Here is an 18595-nt window from a genome sequence, read left to right on the forward strand (position 1 = left end):
ATATTACCAAAACAGTATTATAAAGGGAATACATACATAATTTTACATGTATTAACGGCAGCAAGCATTGTGTTTGCACAACAATGGAAAAATGAAGAGATCCCGACAGAGGAAAGCATTATTAAAAAAAATATTAGAATGTGCTGAGATGATTAGCATTTAAAAAAAAAAGAAAAGAAAAGGAAGAAACAGAATTCTTTTTAACATGGGACTTGTTTTACCAATGGCTAAGTAATAGGAACAGAGGTTAGAAACTAAAAAGATTAAAAAGATAATTTTAAAAAATTGTATTGAAAATTTTGCAAGAAGGATAAACTAACTGTATTATTACTTTCTGATTAATATTGATATCTCTATTATGATTAATATCATGATTATTGTTGTACTTTTACTTAAAACTAACTGCCCAGACAACACCCTGTTCAGATAGATATGGAACTTTTTATGTTCATAAAAAAATTCATTAATATAATAATATAATATATATATTTAAAAAAAAGAAATTTCAAGTTCAAGTGTAGTTGTAAGCCAAGGACTTAACGGGCCTCTGTGGCTCAGACTGGTAAGACAGTCTGTTATTAACAGCAGCTGCCTGCAATTACTGCAGGTTCAAGCCCCACCAGGCCCAAGGTTGACTCAGCCTTTCATCCTTTATAAGGTAGGTAAAATGAGGACCCAGATTGTTGGGGGCAATAAGTTGACTTTGTATACAAATATACAAATAGGATGAAGACTATTGCTAACATAGTGTAAGCCGTCCTGAGTCTTCGGAGAAGGGCGGGATATAAATGCAAAAAACAACAACAAAAAACCTGTATTAGCTACTTTTTCCTTCTCATCTCAGACCAAGCAGCAATGACGTGTCACGTACCTTTTTTGTTTTGGGGTATTTAGTGGGACATTTATTAAGTGCTGGGGCTTCAGGTTCAGGAACTATTTCAGCCACGGGTGTCTCTGCTTCAGGCTCAGCGGAAAGCACAGTGGCTTCAGGTTCGTTGTGCTGTGAAATCACTTCCACGTCAGGAGAGGAGGGCTGGATATCCGAACACATGCTAACGGTTCTGTGCCTTCGTCGCTGCTGCCCGATGTGCGTTCTATTCCGGGAAAAGCTTTTTCTCTGTTTTGTCCGGTTGACTTTGGCAGGGGTTGGCTTGGTGGCAGTTTCCTCTTTTGTGGGTTCCTGAACATTGCACATAATCCAAAATTATACACCTTTGATAAACTTCGCGCGTTTTCCCAAATTGGAAAAAAATACACAAAGGATAAAAATACGTGTTTGGCAGTACTGCTCATACATCTTATTTAGGATCATTTTAGCGGTTCTGTGCCTTGGCAGATTTTTTTTGGGGGGGGAACTATTTCCACTGATTATTATGAACTCTAGGACTGCATTCACGTACAATTCCAAATCTCAAAATTCACTTTCTTAAGCAAACATTAAGCATTGCAAAAGTTGGTGAACTAGAATGAAACCACCAGTGTGATGACCAGATGACAGAGGCTCAGGCCTTCACTGAAGTCACAGAGACTCCTGTGTGACTTGGGTTGGTCACTCTGTCTCAGCCCAGCCAATCTCACTATATTGCTGCTTAGGCAGAGCAGGGACACCCAAATGTATCGTCCCAAGAAGAGTGGGATAGGAACAGAGCAATGAAGAAACAACACTATGTGAAAAGCATCAAAACAGGTAAGATAATTTCCGGAGATAATCACTTAATAAAACGTAGGTATCTACCTGAACAAATTCCGTCTCGTTGATGATCTGGGTATCCCTGCATTCTGATTTTATTTCTGTTTTAGCTGTACTGATTCTTTCCAAAGCTTGTTCTCTTCTTTTTTCTCTTTTTTCTAACCTGGCAAATGCTTGAAGGATGGCTTCCATCTTCCGTTCTTCTCTGGTCTGAAGAATTTAATAACACTGATGCTTAAATAACTCATACATTAAATGACTTAAAATACCCCCCCCAAAAAAAAGTCATTCAAAGTATTCTTGACAGGTCACATTCATAAATCAATTTTACAGAATCCACATTTTCTTCCATAGTAATGATACATTTACATTTTGAAACCTGGTATATAGGTGCACATGTATGTGGTATTTCCTATATTATTTTAAATGCACTGGTATTTCACAACTACGTTATATAAAGTATTATAATCTATGAATAGTAAACATGTTATCTCCCATCTGAATCTTCTCTAACAGAAACGAGGTCAGATTATGCATGTATCAATACCTGAGCAACTTTCTATAGTGCTTTTACAATGACTAGGATTTGAACTTCTCAGATAAAAAAAACATTCTCTCCTTTATTTGAGGTATTACAATTAGCCCCTCTTAAGGATCATCACGTCAGACAAATCATTACATTCAGGTGATCACTTATGGTGATGGTGTTTATTACAGATGTCACAAGCACACAAATTAACTCACCGCCCTGAGTCCTTCGGGAGAAGGGCGGTATACAAATTAAAATATTATTATTATTATTATTATTATTATTATAACTCACCAAACCCTTGAGTTTATGAATCTTATTCTGATTCTTCATTTTTTCCAGAGGTAATAAGAAAACTTTAAGTAAGCTAGTGCTGAGCTACTGAGATTTTTCAACTAAGGAGGCATGATGGTGGCATGCCTCTGGGAGAGTGACAATCACAATTTCACTGTGGCCAGAAATTGTTGAGTGATGAGTGAAACTTGAACAAGAGAATTGTGAGGTTTTATACTGAAGATATGAGATCTGCACCTCCAGGTCTTCAAGTTTCCAACAACACTCATTTCCATGGAATGATTTTTATCAATCTCAGATAGAAATTACATGTAGTCCTCAATTTACAACAGTTAGTTTAGTGACCGTTACAACGGCACTGAAAAAAAGTGACTTATGACTGTTTTTCACACTTACTATCATGGCAACAACCCTTGTGGTCACAGGATCAAAATTCAGATGCTTGGCAACTGCCTCGTATTTATGACGGTTGCAGTGTCCCGGATCACACAATCTCTTTTTGTGACTTCTGACAAGCAAAGTCAATGGGGAAAGCCAGATTCCCTTAACAACTGTGTGACTAACTTAACCCCTGCAGAGATTCACTAAGGCAAGGAAAGTCGGAAAACGAAGCAAAACTCACTTAACAACTGGCAACAGAAATTTGGGACTCAATTGTGGTCGTAAATTGAAGACTACCTGTACCTTAATGTTAATTTCTCTTTATCTCAGCAACCAGTCAGAACTGTGCCTTGTTTTTCTTTATTGCCAGCAAGTATCCACCAAACATCATTCCCTCTGTTGCCAATAATCCAGACAGCTGGAACAGCTGGAGTCATGACCAGAACAGATAGGTCTGCCTCCGCTGTAGTTCCAGAGCGAGCCCAGCCTTCAATGGCTACCTTAAAACGTTGGACTTCATGTATGGCATTGTCACAGGGTTTGTGACAGCAGCCCAACTAACGGTCCACCTAGAGAGGATCCTATAAAGATAACCCTTGATCCCATCATTTGGACAACTACTTGCCCTTTTGGTCTTCCGATATCTGTCTCATACACACAATAAAAATATCCTTAGAAACAATACAGAAAACAGATTACTGTTGATGGCAACAGGACGTTCAAAGTTTTCTATACATCATGACTGTAGATAGCCATAACCAAGTAGTCTTCTAGGCCAATACCTGTAAGATAAAGTTTTCCACTACTGTTGCCACCGAATATACAGATCCAAAAATGCTTCCCGAAGATTCCAGCACGTGTATTGTTTCATACATACTTGAATGCAATCTTAGAGATTAATTTGATTCAAGTGCCAGTATTGCCCCAATGGCCATACATACTCCGCTTCTACCGTTAATATGGATTTCTCTTATATTTTACAACGCTAGAAATTGTTCAGCTATTCTTTTTATTAAAATTACTTTAAAAATTGGCTGAAAACTGAAGTCTTGGAAAAATTTCCCTATTGGTTGACAGGATTATGACATCACTTCTGAATTTCCCCAGCAACTGTAGATACACACGCTCAGGAACGGCTTCTGTTTTTACTCTTCGCCTGCCTGCTTTGATAGTTCTGCTGTTACCTATATCAGGCATCAAAATCTTCTAAGATTCTTAAGGTGAGCAAGTTGATCTTTCAGATAGGAGGAGGTCTTTCCAGCTACTGCTATCAGAAGTTTCGGTTTCTCAATCTTCCATCTTTCCTAATTAGTTTATGGTCCGTCACTTTTTTCCAGCTTATAAAATCTGGTCTAGGAATTGCAGATTTTTTGAGACGGGAAGAGATGCAGCACTGGGAAAAATAGTTACTAGATTTACATGAAAATAAAAATCCATTGTGTTGGTTGCTTTCCATGGCCATAGGATTTCTCCTTGCAGATAAACAAGCTGAGAAAGAGCATGAGTAGAGTTACTTATAGTAAAGTATGAGAAGCGTAGCAGAAACCAATGTATTCTTTGTAAAACAGGTGCAAGGTAGCGCCTTTTATTTGATGGCTTCAACTCAGCCGAGGAAGAAAAGCCAAAGTTCAAAAGAGTTACCACCCAAACTTGACCTGATGCTTTAATTTAGTATAGTTCTCTCACCTCTGTTGAAGAAATATCATCTATTTTGTCATCTTTACACTTCAATTATAAGAGTATGGAGGGAAAGTGCATTTCCTATGCCCTACACAGTCCTAAGTTTCTATAAACAATGAAAGATGATTATTACTGTATGTATCGTGAGCGGAATCAAACTCTCAAAGCTGAAGGCTTTTTTTCAAGCCATCCTTCTCCTGCACTTGCCTTACAGCCCATCAGGCCAAATGAAAGTTTACTGATCTGTACTCTCAATGCCATTGAGAATAGTGGTGGCGACAGCTTCTTCTGCCCAGCAGCTTAATTTACTATATGAATAGGAGCCAAACATGCATATGGATGCAAGTTTTTTTCCTCACAGATATACACATGCAGGATTCTGTACTTACTTTTCAAAATGATCTTGGCAGCCCAAAGCAGATGGAATTCCATAAACTGTTTTGAACCTCATTTATTAAACACAGGTAGCCCTCGACTTGTGACCACAATTGAGCCCTAAATTTCTGTTCTCAAGCAAGTTTTGTCCCATTTTATGACCTTTCTTGCCGCGATGGCAGTGAATCACTGCTGTAAATAACATGGTTTGTTAAGTGAATCAGGCTTCCTCATTGATACTGCTTGTCAGGTGGTCGCAAAAGGTGGTCACATGACCCCAGGAACTACTGCAATTGGCTAAAACACATGCCAGTTGCCGAGCCTCTGAATTTTGATCACAGAACCCTGAGGATGCTGCAGTCACACAGTTTTTTTAATCAGTCACTTTTTTCAGTGTTGTTGTAACTTTGCACAGTCACGAAATGAACTGCTATAACTCGAGACTACCTGTATTTATTTACTAAATGTATTAAACAGTGGAGAAAACATGAATATTTTCCTATTTTCATGTTAGGATAACTTGAGATGGAAACAAAACAAACAACAACAACAACAACAACAAAAACCAGTAGATGATGTGTCAATGTTTGTTTCTCTTCTTTGAGGAAAACTGCACAAGGAATAGAAATGAGGGCAGATACAAAATGCAACTGGAACGGATCTTTCAGGCAAGAGGCAAAAGATATAAGGGCCAGACAGCAACAAAGTCACAGACAGTGAGAGTTAGCTATAGATTTTTAATGGTAAACAATTTAGTGCATATAGAAAAGCTGAGGGCAATGAGGATCGATCACAGTACCGCAGGGGTGTCAAACTCACATCGTTACGGCAGCGTCACATGATGTATCACAACTTTCCCCCCTATGCTAAACAGGGTGTGGACAGCACATGACACATCCAGCCTGCGGGCCGCGAGTTTGACAGCCCTGCAGTACCAACATATTGAATATATTCAAATTTTAAATAGAAAGGGAAAGAAAACAGTTAAAACAAGGCAAATGCTTTAGCTACTGAACAGAAAGAAGCAGCAATGATGATTACTAGTATCCCAAAGCAGATACTAAAACTGGGGAGCAACTGCCAAGTAAAGGCAGTGGTCAAGATTTTAAGATCACGATGATAGATAACATTATTTCATGAAAAGATAGGCTGAAGAGAGTAAAGGGTTTGGGTATAAACTCAATGTTTAAAATAGGAGGAACATCTTTAAGCAGAAAAGCACTAAGTATTACGTACAGTAGCTTAGGAAAAAAAACCTGTTATAACAATTAAGGATTAATTAATTTTGTGAATGTAAACCAAGAAAAATAGGAAGTATATACACCAGGCTCTGTAATAGACTTACTCAGAGGCCAAGAAAGAAGATGAAAATAGTTTTTAAAGTATCTCCTACTTTTATGTAGATAGATCAGTACAGAATAGATTAATAATCAAGTAGCTATCACATGGAATAAATTATTTTAAGTCTATTTTAATCTTTAAATGAAGATGCTTAAAAAACTGCTTCAATTTTACTCCATTGCTATTGAAACATTATTTTTCTCATTTTCACAGTTCTTCCTAAATACAAGTCTCTTGTTAAAATCTAAGTTGTTCAGGCTATCTTCAAAGTTCTGTATTTCACTAAATAAAACAGCATTCAGCATGTTTGTTCAACATATTAAAAGACAAGTATCTGGTATCTCATGTTCAAGGACTCCTGTCTTTATAGCGATGTTTGTTTTCTATTATTGTTAGAAATATATTCATAACTAGTTTTGAAAACAGAGGACTCTTTATCACCGTGGCCAACCAAGATAGGTTAAAATAATAAAAATAAATTTACAGAAACTATTTTCAGAGGACGACAGTGCGTCAGATACAGGAAATAATTCATGAGGAAATATACACAACTTTTTTCAGAAATTACAGAACCAAACACACACACACACACACACACACAGGTTTATGTAGAATTAGCACATATCAAGGAGCAGATTTCAAATATTCTCAAACGCTAAGTACCTAGGAGAGGCAGCAATGATTAGCATGGGAAGAGCAACTGTCACTCATCTTCAGTGACAGCTTTAAGCGGCTACTAGCTTCCCAACTTACCATCTTCCTTTTCCTTTCTGCAATCTGCTCCTCTGATTCCATTTCTACTTCATTGCTAATAGGAGTTTTTTCTTCTATATCATCAATAAAATCTGGCTCCTGAAAGATGGAAATGACTGCTTTTACAGAAGCTCTACTGCTGCTGCTGCTGCTGCTGGTATAACCTAGGGAACTCTACGATACTAGCGTTGCAATCCTATACACACTTACCTGGGAGTAAGTCCCACTGAAATCATTAGGACTTGCTTCTGAGTAGACAGGAATAGGATTGCACTGTAAAAAAAAATCTCACGTCACAGCTAATGCAGGAGAGGATCTAACATGCAGAACCTGCAACTCATTTAATAGTCCACTCAATTAATAACCTAGATCAGGGGTGTCAAATTTGCATCGTCATAGCAACGTCACTCGACGTATTGCAACTTTCACTTCGCTAAACTGGGCGTGGCCAACGCATGATGCATCTGGCCCGTGGGCCGCAAGTTTGACAGCCCTGACCTAGATAAAAGATATCTTCGCAAAGTATTTTTGATATCTTTGCAAATCAAAACAGCAAAGTAAAATTTACTTTAAAAACGTCAGCATCTCAAGCTATATATTATTTTAGCAAGTATTTTAACTCGAATGTGTAAAAGATTTCATTTTGTTTAGATTAATTTACAATTTGAAAGAGAATGATGTGCATCAAAACTTTTTTAAAGTATTAGTTAACTAACTTCATGTGCTTCCAGTTGTTTTACTAACAGTGCAATCCTATGCATTTTTCCTACCCCACTAAGTACAACGGACTTTCTCCCAGATAAACATTTACAAGGTTTAGTATTAATATGTGTATAAAATTATCTAATGAGTATTTCCCACAAATTGCATTTAATAGGGTATCATATTTATAGCTATTTTAGTTGTATTAAACATTAATAATTCATATCATTTCTCCTACCCTGAAAAACCTCAGAGCTAATTTATATATCTATCAAAAATTTTAAGAGTATACATATTGGATATAGTTAAGGAACTAATAATGACACATTAACGTTATGTATTATCCATCAATTTTCTAGCTGAAACTGAAGTTAAAATTTATAGCTGCCAAAATAAAACAAAAGCAAAGCATAGTACACCTGTCAGCATATTTTCACTCTCATCATTGTGTACTTTATCTGCATTACAAATTCCTACCAAAACTGGGAGGGCAAACTCTATTCTTTTATGTCTTCATTTTTATCTTGTTTAGAACATATTCAATTAGTGCCATTTACATGAAAAAGGACTGCTGAGATGCTGTGGGCTTACTTGCAGGAATCCCAAATGCTTTCCTATATTTTATTTTAAAAAAAAACACACAAAAAACTCCACAGCCAGTTGCCTGCCTTCCAATTAAGTCAGTAACTGGCTTAATATTTTTAAGTTCATTGGTCTGGTTTCTAGTGGGTTTTGGTGATACACAGCAATGATGCTCGTGTGTGCATACACACACATCCATTTGTTTAAGCAATGAATTTGAAGGAATTAGTTTTTTTTTAAATCAGAAAACACCATGAGGATGTCTGAGAGGCATTTAACAAGCACTATATCATTGTAGAAAAACGAGAATTTTTTCCCCCAATAGGTGATATGTCTTTACTAGAAGAGTAAGCTGAATACACTGTTGCTATAGATCACTATTTGTAGGAATTACATGCTGTACCATGTGGTCTACAACTTGCTGCAGGACAAGAGTTACACTAATATCAAAGAAATAGTGGAATAGAATCATTAAAGAAAGGATGCCAAAGAAGGGACAGAATGAAATGTGAATGACAAAAAAATTAAATCATTTTTTAAAAATTCTTTTAAATAATGAAATTGAATGGTTGAATTGTCCCGCAGCGAGTTGTCCCATTCTGTGTATCATGCGCAACCGGCAGAAAGGCAAACAACAGCCTTGAAGATTCAGAGGTGCGCCCTCAAAGACAGTTAATACAAAACAAATAGCATTTCAGCGTGACCCTGGCCATGCTCATGTAAGCTAGAACTAGAATTCTGGCTCGCCATGAAAAGGGCTGGGTCTGGATCTGTTCCATCAAATCTGGCTCCTTCAAACAGCAGCTGTGGCTGCCCGTAGGCTCTCATCATTAAAAGCTGCTGAACCCACCTCAAAGCTTTGCAAGTTACTGGTGCTGGAGCTCTTGAGCTTGTTGCACCTAGCAAATCGGGGCTGCAAGTCTCAAACAAGACACCAGGCTTTTTAACTCCTGGGTTCATTTTATCCGCCAGGAAAATTGGTGAAGGAGCTGTGTGCATAGGCAGGAGTTAATTCCCAGTATATCCAGTTTTGTTTTGCTCAAAAGTAGCACTGCTTTTATTTCCTGAGAGCTGAAACAAGTTCTCCCGTTTTCCTAATCAGCAAGATAAGAATCAATACATTTTAAAAAAAATTCCGAATAACACAACCGTTTCTAATTGCAATGCACAAAAGGGGTCTCTTCAGAACTACAAATCGTAAATACAGTATAATTTTGTTTATAAGTGATTAGACCTCCTACCAGCTTCGTCCTCTGAAAGGACGAATACCCTTCACAAAACTATTATTAAACCCTGGATTCTGGTTCAATCCCAGCCTTCAATCCAAATTGGTATGGTGATTATGTACATGTGAAATTATTTAAAATATTAAGACAGATTCTGGACTACGTGGGTAAATTTATAAAACTCCCTTGCATTAAAATAATCTCTACATCTCTGTAAATTCTTGTTTTGAATAAAAGCTGAAAGTTAACCCCCCTGGAGGATGATCCTGACAATTCAAGGCACAGCATGATATCCTTACATCAGCGATCTGCAAAAGTATTCAAAACGAACTCTTGTATACTGATGGAATTCAACAAGAATAGTTGATTAAAGTTGAAGAAATCAGCAAGGGTTTAAATTAGTACCTTTATTTTAGAAAAGACACCAGAACCTACTTTCTTCGTAGGTTCAGGAACCAAGCAAAAAAGCTACCGTTCTTAACCGACTCTGTAGCCTGCCAAGTCCCATTTTTGTGAGATGCGTGGCCATATACTGTAAATATGGTACATAATTTTTTTTTAAAAAAAACAACACCCTGGTTTTGCTGAAGTTTTTCTATGTGAGAAGATTAACCGCAGAACAGAAAAAATACCTGATTATTTGATATCGACAATCGAAGGGGAGAAAGTTTTCTCTGTCGATTTTCTGGAAACTTGGTTTTGCCTGTTGCGACTTCACAATCCAACGTGATGTTCTGGTTTTGAGTTTCCTTCTCCTTTTTCCCCTTTTTCCTTCTGGTTTCATATCCTGTATTTATATTTTCGGTAGGCTCAGAGGGATGCTTCAACACAGGGCATTCTGGGTTTTCTTTGAGGCAAGCACAGTCCACTTTGTATTTGCTTGTTTTTTTAAAAAAATGGAAAATTAACGTAAGTAAAGCTTTGTGGCCAGGATTAGATTTTCTAGGAAACACACAAATGGAAGCCTAACCCATTTTTTACAACTACTCAGAATTGAACACCATTATATTAAGCAGATTAGCAACTTTAATGAATGTTATGATCAGCTCAAATCAATCCATTATGGGATATTCACTGATGGGTATGGACTATGATTTATCACACCTGTCAAATAATACAGCTTGATTGACTGGTCCATCTAACTGGTTTCTGTGCCTGAAGGCAGAACCTTGGTTTCCCTGTTCCTAGCCTAGCCTCTTATAACCATTACACGAGTTCTTTCATACTTACTAAAAGACAATCAAATTGGTATTTCAAATCGTAATTTAGATTCAGTGAAACTTTCACTGTATGGCCCAAAAGATGAGGATGAAAAAAGATCAATATATCTGAGTGACCAAAGGTTTTTAGATTTATCTTACCGACATTACTATGCTCAGGTGTTCACTGGCTATATCATTTTGTGATATGGTATGCAAGCTGTTGAAGAAAGCATCTGGAGATTTCAGAGTTTTATTGCTAAATCTAATACTGGTACCTAGATTACAGCCTAATGATGGAACCACTTACTTTTATGAGTCTGCATTTAATTCCTAGATTATGACAATACACAACTGAAAAAACATTGATTATTAATATATCACCTGGGAATATGTTAGCAGCATCTCTGAAGCTCAGCGTTACTTACCAATTCCCATAATCAAAATCGAAGGCTATCGTTATTTCTGTTCCCTTTGGAATGTCCTGGGTGGAGTAGATATAGAGGTGAATAGTTCCATCTTCGATGGCATGTCTAACCTAGATGGAACACAGAGTATTTTATGTGTTTAAAATATAGATTTATTCCAAATAAAGACTTTTATTGTCTTCTTATTGCTTTGGTAAAATCCTGTTCCAAAATAGGTGAGAACAGTAGTAATAAGATCATTTGATATCATTAATGAAATAAATATAGTCTGTTGATAATATATATACCTCATGGCATTATAAAGAACTCTTATATTCCACGTTCAATGGTTCAAAACATTCCATTAATTTCAGCTGGCTAGCAAGCAGCGAAGGAAACTCCTCAGTTGGGGCCTGTCAAGAATGCATGAGCCACAACTTTTCATTTGGAATTGGTCATTTAAAAAACCAATTTAGCTAGCATCAGTATTTAGGGAACACTCCATTCATAAAATGGAGTGTTCCAATTATCAGGTTAAAATAGTACAATATTAATTTTTAAAATAAAGCAAATTCCAGCAGCTTTGTCAACCTTCCTTCAGTTACAAACACAAAGATACAATACCTTGGGGGAAAAAATAAACCATTTTTTGGAAATGAATGTTGCGTATTTTACACATTTCTGTGCTTTTTTTTTTTTCAGCCATTAATTTGAAACAAGCTTTTGCATCTCAGGCATTCACATGGGAGAGAAGGGGAAATGGTGCAATATTTTTGCTCAACGTATCTTGGAAGAGTTCTCAAATTGCTATAACAAATAGGTCCTATTATATCCTAATTCTTTGCCTGCATGAAGGATTGCATAAGCAGAACACAAATGAATTTATTCATTTCTAGAATTTCTATTGAAACACTAGTCCAAATTTTAATACAGGCTTTCAACTTCCATATCCTACAAATGCAGTTAAATGGAAAGTTAATTTTATTTAAGAATTTAGGATTTTATCTAAGATACAGTACCAATGGCAAATGTAAAGATTCCTAACTTAAGAAGAGTAAGGAAACAAACAAACTCAATTTTTTATAGTTTTTTTCATTTACAATTTCTAGCACCGTTTTAAGAGATTAATTCGAGTAAAATGTTTCCTGAAATTTCACTTCCTGATTTTTAAGGCCAAGTATTTTCACTTCATTTTTCTTTCCTTCCTTCCCTCCCTCTCTCCCTTCCCTTCCTTTTACCACCAATAAATATTAGGAATTATTATCACACCGCATATGCCAGTCAACTCATTAATACAAAAATGTCCTTTTCATATTCATCTGTGAATGCTGATTGTCAATACATAAGTATCACTGTACTCATATTCTCAATTTCATTCCTTCTGATTGTTTCCTTTTCCAGAGGCATCTGCAAGGGATGCGGAATTATATATGTGATGAGAACATTTTAATGTCATGATATGCCTGACCTCAATGTGGCTTCTCCTACATGCCTATGCACGTACCACTTTACAAGTACAGACACACTCTTTGCTCAGAATAAGTTCCCTGCATCTGATACAGTGAATGACTCGATACTGCAACTGCAGTCTTGAAAAAATCCCGAAACTCTTAATTCTGCTGCATTAGATTCATAGCTAACCCTAACCCTTGGTTTTAGAATTAGGGGGCTGGATAATATTCCCTTCCCTTCCATAACATTAATATAATAATGTACTAGCTTCAGTGATCTAATTACAGCGCAGCCATAGCATAATTATACAATACACATTCTTGCCTCATTTTATAATAAACATAAGGTTCTGCAACTTGAGCTTACATTCCCTGAAATGTTCAAAACTGGAAAATATTTTAATTCCTGGAAAACAGCTATATTCTGCTGGGTCACATTAAGATTGGGTTTGTTGAGCAAAGCTTTATTAGGTCACATTTATCATAATAAAAGCCTACCTCGGCATTAGGTGTACAAGAACGTCTGATAAACCGAGCTTCATTCCCAAAGGTTCGTGCATCCACACACATTTCTAGCCCGTGAAATTTAGAATAGAACAGAACAAAGGGATATGGCCTAAAAAACAGTAAACATTCTGTCACAGGAAAAATATTTTAAAGTACAGCTAAAAGTTACTTTTTCAAATGCGTAGAAAACCTAGTACCGTGGAGAAAATATGTCGCAATGTTATATAAGCTGTTGAAACTTTGGGATAGGAGCTTCACTGCAACTTTTTATGTATTAAAATAAAAATAGTTCAGAGCTATGATCAAAGTGGGACTTTTCTGGTATGCTGAAATAACTCACTCCAGTTTATTAATGGCCAAGCAGTTACTAAAATTATGATGCAGTTGTTAACAGTACAGGCAGTCCTCGACTTACAACAGTTCATTTAGTGACCGTTCGAAGTTACAACGGCACTGGAAAAGTGACATGACCATTTTTCACACGTATGACCATTGCAGTGACCCATGGTCACGTGATCAAAATTCAGCTGCTTGGCAACTGATTTGTGTTTACGATGGTTGCACAGTGTCCTGGGGTCATGTGATCCCCTTTTACGACCTTCTGACAAGGAAAGTCAGCGGGGAAGCCAGATTCACCTAACAACCTTATTATTAACTTAAGAACTGCACTGATTCGCTTAACAAATATGGTGAGAAAAGTCATAAAATGGGGGCAAAGCGCACTTAACAAATTTCTCACTTCGCAACTGTACTGTCCAGAAAATTAACAAGTATTCTACCCATCCTGCTTGCATTTCCTCTGTCATCTCCCAAGATTACAATCTGTGAGGAGGAGGAGATCAGTGGGGATCAAGGTCTCTTCTTTAGCACATTTACGACGTGACTTGGAAAGTAGTTTTTAAACGGCTTCATGATAGTTTTATATTGTAAAAGCTGAATTTAATTCCTGGTAACTTCGGGAGGCATACATAGAGACCTCTCGACAAGGTATTTATAGTAGATTGTTTGCCACCTCTTTTTTTTGGGGGGGGGGGGGGGCTATTTTTTTTTTTTTAAGTCAATGTTTAAAAAGTCAAATGGCTTCTATGTCCTGAGGCTTCATAAGATAGTAAACTTAAAAAGCAGTATTGCAAGTCACTGTTTCGACTCATATCAGCATCAAGAAAATTGGCACGATCCTGCTTTACCTGCCATTATGGAGACTAAGATTTTTTTTTAAATTTTATTTTAGATCAGTTTCACTGACGACTTCCCTGGGCATTCTAGGGCTATTTTGACCTGGGCAGAAGATGGGCATCTTAGCGTAACTGCCCTGTTTTCTGAAAGGCAATGAAGCCAAGTAGTTCCTCAGAGCTTTTAATGAATGAGAGAGTCGCGTGTTTAGATGCTGGCTTATGAAGTGAGTTTAAGGTTTTGTGCTTTTGTTATCGTTTTATGCTTCCATTTTTTTTCAGGTGCCAGGAATCCTTGTGAAATCAGTATATATAAATGCTGTAAATAAAATATTTTAAGAATGTTGGAGGGAGGGAGGAGGGAGGGAGAGCTGCTTTGGTATTTACAGATGGGTGGGTTGTTTTTTTTAAAGTTAAAGTGAAGATTTTGTGTTTCTGCTTTCCTGCTTAGCTTCCAATTAAGACATTTCTTAATAAAAACCAAAATATAAACGTAAACAGAGAAAGAAAACCGCTGCTGTTTATTCATTCGGCATGCTTAGTGAGAATGAAAAGAATTTTTTTTTTTGACAAAGAAATAGGGAGAAATAAAAAAACAACCACCCAGTAATAAGATGTCAGACAAATGCAAGTGTCTAGAAGAAAATACACGATCATATGCTAAATTTGTGTGTCTGAATTATAATACTGACCATGCCAATCCTTGTCATTATCATTGCTAATTAATTTGATCTAGCAAGAAGGCATTGAGATCTAGTCAGGCAGTGTATAACATCTCCTGTAATGTCTATTCTTTGAAGTTGCCTAGTTCTTTCATAAGCATAACGTTTAATTTTACGTTTGCTAACCTAATAACTATCTAGATGCAGCTTTTTTCATTTGCAAAAATGTGGAGAATCAAAGTCAGTCAAAACAAGCAAACTTCAACTGATGGTACTCGACTGAGGCATAGTGATAAAAATATTGAGACGAGTGACAAAGGCTGGAGGAGATAAAACTATATATAAAGTAGAAATGAGAAGGAACACCACTGTCTAATTATTACCAAATTAATTATTACCAAAGTGAATGATAATAGCTACAGCAAGGCAAAGACCAGATGAAAAAAAGTATTTAATTTGCTTGACAATTGTAATATGTTTAAGAGGGGGGGGGGAGGAGAGGAAGGGAGAGAGAGAGAATAAGTAAAGAAGGTTGAAGAGAATAACTAAAAAAGGTTTAGAGAAAAATACCTCTTAAAGAAATATCCATTAGCTTCAAATTGTTCCCTCAGCATGAATTTTCCACGATATTCAATAATAAGTGCATCTGGAGGCAAGTCTTTGGCAGCTTTTAAAATTTTCTTATTTTTTTGAATATAGCTCTAAAAGGAGAAAAGAAAAATTTAAGAATCTTATTAACTGGCACACTGATACAGATATAATGTACCCTTTTACAGAACAGCTTGGTAATTTTAAATTTTTGGTAATGTGTTTTCTTGTTTAAAAAGCTAATTGATTTTATTCCTGGAAGGACTTTGATTATCATATTTACACAGACATCTTAATTTACATATTGGAAAGGAAAACAACTTGAATGCATGTATAAATTCTATACAACTGAAATTCAGGACAAACTTTTCAAAATAGGTTGGGGGGGAGGGGAGTTCTTCCCTTACAGATGCTTCACACCATCTTATTAAAAGGCCAAAACTGAGGTGGCAGAAGGAATGAAAACACATGAAATATGCAGTCTCTTACATTTGCTAACCAGAGCAAAAGGACAGGTGCCAAATAAGATACATTTCAACAAAAATGCCAAACATGCGGATTCTTAGGTAAAGGGAATTTCTTCTGCATTTGGATAGCCTTAGGGTGGGAATATGCCTTTCTAAGAAAAAGTCTTACTGTACTCTGACACAACAACTAAGGAACTCACACCTCTTGTAATTGTGTCACTTCTGATCAAAAGAGAATTGGCCTATATCTAGGCGAAGGTCTCTGCAAGCAGGGACATTCCTCCAAGGAGTGCGTCAACGTGCGCCATGCTGATGCTAGAGAGAAAGAAGCAAAGATGCTTCTTATTACAAGAGCTGAGAATGTAACTTTTCCTTTATTGTTTAGTCTCTTTCTACCGACATTAAATTTATCAGATAGCTTGCAGATCCCTTCCATAGATTGCATGACACGTAGTTTTGATGGCATAATTTTGCACTCTTTATTTTCTCATAATTAACTGTCAAGGAGCATTTACTTGGCATGGGGGGAGGGGGAAGTGCAGGATATATTTGAAGGTAGATTAGTGTGGTACTTCAAAGGTGTGTACAAATCAAATAGTTAGCACCTCCCTAGCCATTTATAACCAAATGCATACAATGAACTGGACAAAACATTAAGTGCTGTACCCATTCCAATATGCTATTGAAGCATACTAGCATATTGTGCATGTACTGTTTCAGCAAAAAAAAAAAAAAAAAAAGGCAAGTCTGTTTATAGCCATGTCAATACAGATTAGTTCCAATGGATTGGTTGTTTGTGTTGCAAATACCATTGTTTCTATCCAAATGATGGGGTCTTCCAGGGCTAAGTGGCTATCTGTTTATATTTATGACAACTCTCTTAAAATGCGTTGCATATCACAATTTTGATTATCCCTGTAATTTGCCACTGCGAAATAGGAGAACAAGCATTCAGAAAATCAACAGAGCTATATCTCAGAACCTTCCTATGTGTTGCTTCTACTCTGAACAAAACGGTTTGAAAGGCCTTCTAAGACAGTGGCAATTTTGGCCAGTAATGATCCTCTCAGAGAAATTATACAACACAAGAGGAAGTAACATGCATTCCAAAAGGAGACAAATTTCTGTCATTGCAATTTTTCTGTTACACTGAGTCTATTGTTTTGTGGAAACAGGCCTGCATACATTAGCAGCGCCAATAATTGGGATGTGCAAAATATTCTGTGCACAACAGCTGGTTTTAGAAAAGTTGTGTCTGAACCGAAACATGCCCGTTTGTGCCGATTTGTTCCATGGACAGGAAAAAAATTGGTGCCTGTTCTATTCCAGATACAAGTGGTTAGGAAGAAGGTTTGAGAAAAAGATACTCGGAAGTTTGGTGGCACAGGTAGAGAGTTGGGACCCCACTGTGTCTGTGCCTGATAGGAAGAGAGAAATGGCTGGGAAAATCAAGAGAGCAGGTAAGACAGCTGCTGGGATATGCTGGGACATGAGCAGTAGTGGTAACTGAAAGGGGGAGGATTAGAGATTCAGAAGATCAAGGATTTAGTAGGTCAGTGGGATGTGCTATGTTAGATGCTGGGGGCAGATCGTTTGGGCAATGGAGACCACTTTTCCCCTCTTTGCTCTCTCTAGATTTTGCCAAAACCTAGAACAACCTAAGCGATTCAGGTTTTGGTTTGATTCTGCGAAAACATGGCTGATCTGAAACAATTCAGCCAAACCTTTAGAATGCAAATGTTTATCCCAAGTTCAAAATCTACATAATAACTTTTGGGCCAACAAAACTTTGTTTAAAATATTTTATAAGTATCTTGTGTTACAATCTGTAAGTAAACATTATTTTTCAACACTTAAGTATGGGTTTATTGTCCATATTTTATAAGACTTCGACACTATTGCACCATTGAAAAATAAGATTATAGCTTTCAATTATTATAATCAGTTCTAGTAGTGAAAGAGTTTGGAAAATCAAATCTTTGTTTTGATCAATGGTGTTTAAAACTATATGTGTGGCTCAGGCTGTAAGAAGCCTGTTATTAAAACACAGCTGCCTGCATTACTGCAGGTTCTAGTCCCACCAGGTCCAAGATTGACTCAGCCTTCCATCCTTTATAAGGTAGGTAAAATGAGGACCCAGATTGTTGGGGGGGCAATAAGTTGACTTTGTAAATATACAAATAGAATGAGACTATTGCCTTACACCAGGGGTGTCCAAACTTGGCCCCTTGAAGAGTGGTGGACTTCAACTCCCAGAATTCCCCAGCCAGCATGAGCTATAAATATGAGCAAGTTGCTGGCTGGGGAATTCTGGGAGTTGAAGTCCACCACTCTTCAAGGGGCCAAGTTTGGACATCCCTGCCTTACACACTGTAAGCCGCCCTGAGTCTTCGGAGAAGGGCGGGATATAAATGTAAACCAAAAAAAATGGCTGTAAAATGAATAGAACAGTAAAAGGGTTTTGAGGAATCCTTTAATTAAACATAGTATTGCTCACTTTTGGTCTCAATTTATTAAATTTAAGACTATGTATGTGTTTTTCATATTCATGGTTCATGCCATGAGCTACCCAGTGTCATTTTCCATTTT

The 18595-nt window shown here is 36.9% G+C and overlaps 1 protein-coding gene across 8 annotated transcripts in view; it reads right to left on the reverse strand.

Annotated features, from left to right (window-relative positions):
* The window catches only part of KMT2E (lysine methyltransferase 2E (inactive)), a 58809-nt gene that overhangs the window by 16602 nt on the left and 23612 nt on the right, over positions 1-18595 (reverse strand). For 5 of the 8 annotated variants that reach the window (XM_058189753.1, XM_058189752.1, XM_058189750.1 and 2 more), the window contains 7 exons: positions 15522-15652; positions 13109-13226; positions 11181-11290; positions 10186-10432; positions 7044-7142; positions 1736-1900; positions 872-1180 (listed from right to left, as the gene is read on the reverse strand). In XM_058189753.1, the coding sequence (XP_058045736.1) occupies positions 872-1180; positions 1736-1900; positions 7044-7142; positions 10186-10432; positions 11181-11290; positions 13109-13226; positions 15522-15652 (1179 nt within the window). Of the gene's footprint in view, positions 1-871; positions 1181-1735; positions 1901-7043; positions 7143-7253; positions 7317-10185; positions 10433-11180; positions 11291-13108; positions 13227-15521; positions 15653-16208; positions 16322-18595 lie in introns of those variants that run through there. The other 3 variants (XM_058189757.1, XM_058189754.1, XM_058189755.1) reach the window with 3 other exon arrangements.

The sequence above is a fragment of the Ahaetulla prasina genome, chromosome 7 (genome assembly GCF_028640845.1).
Source record: "Ahaetulla prasina isolate Xishuangbanna chromosome 7, ASM2864084v1, whole genome shotgun sequence".
Lineage (NCBI taxonomy): Eukaryota > Metazoa > Chordata > Lepidosauria > Squamata > Colubridae > Ahaetulla > Ahaetulla prasina.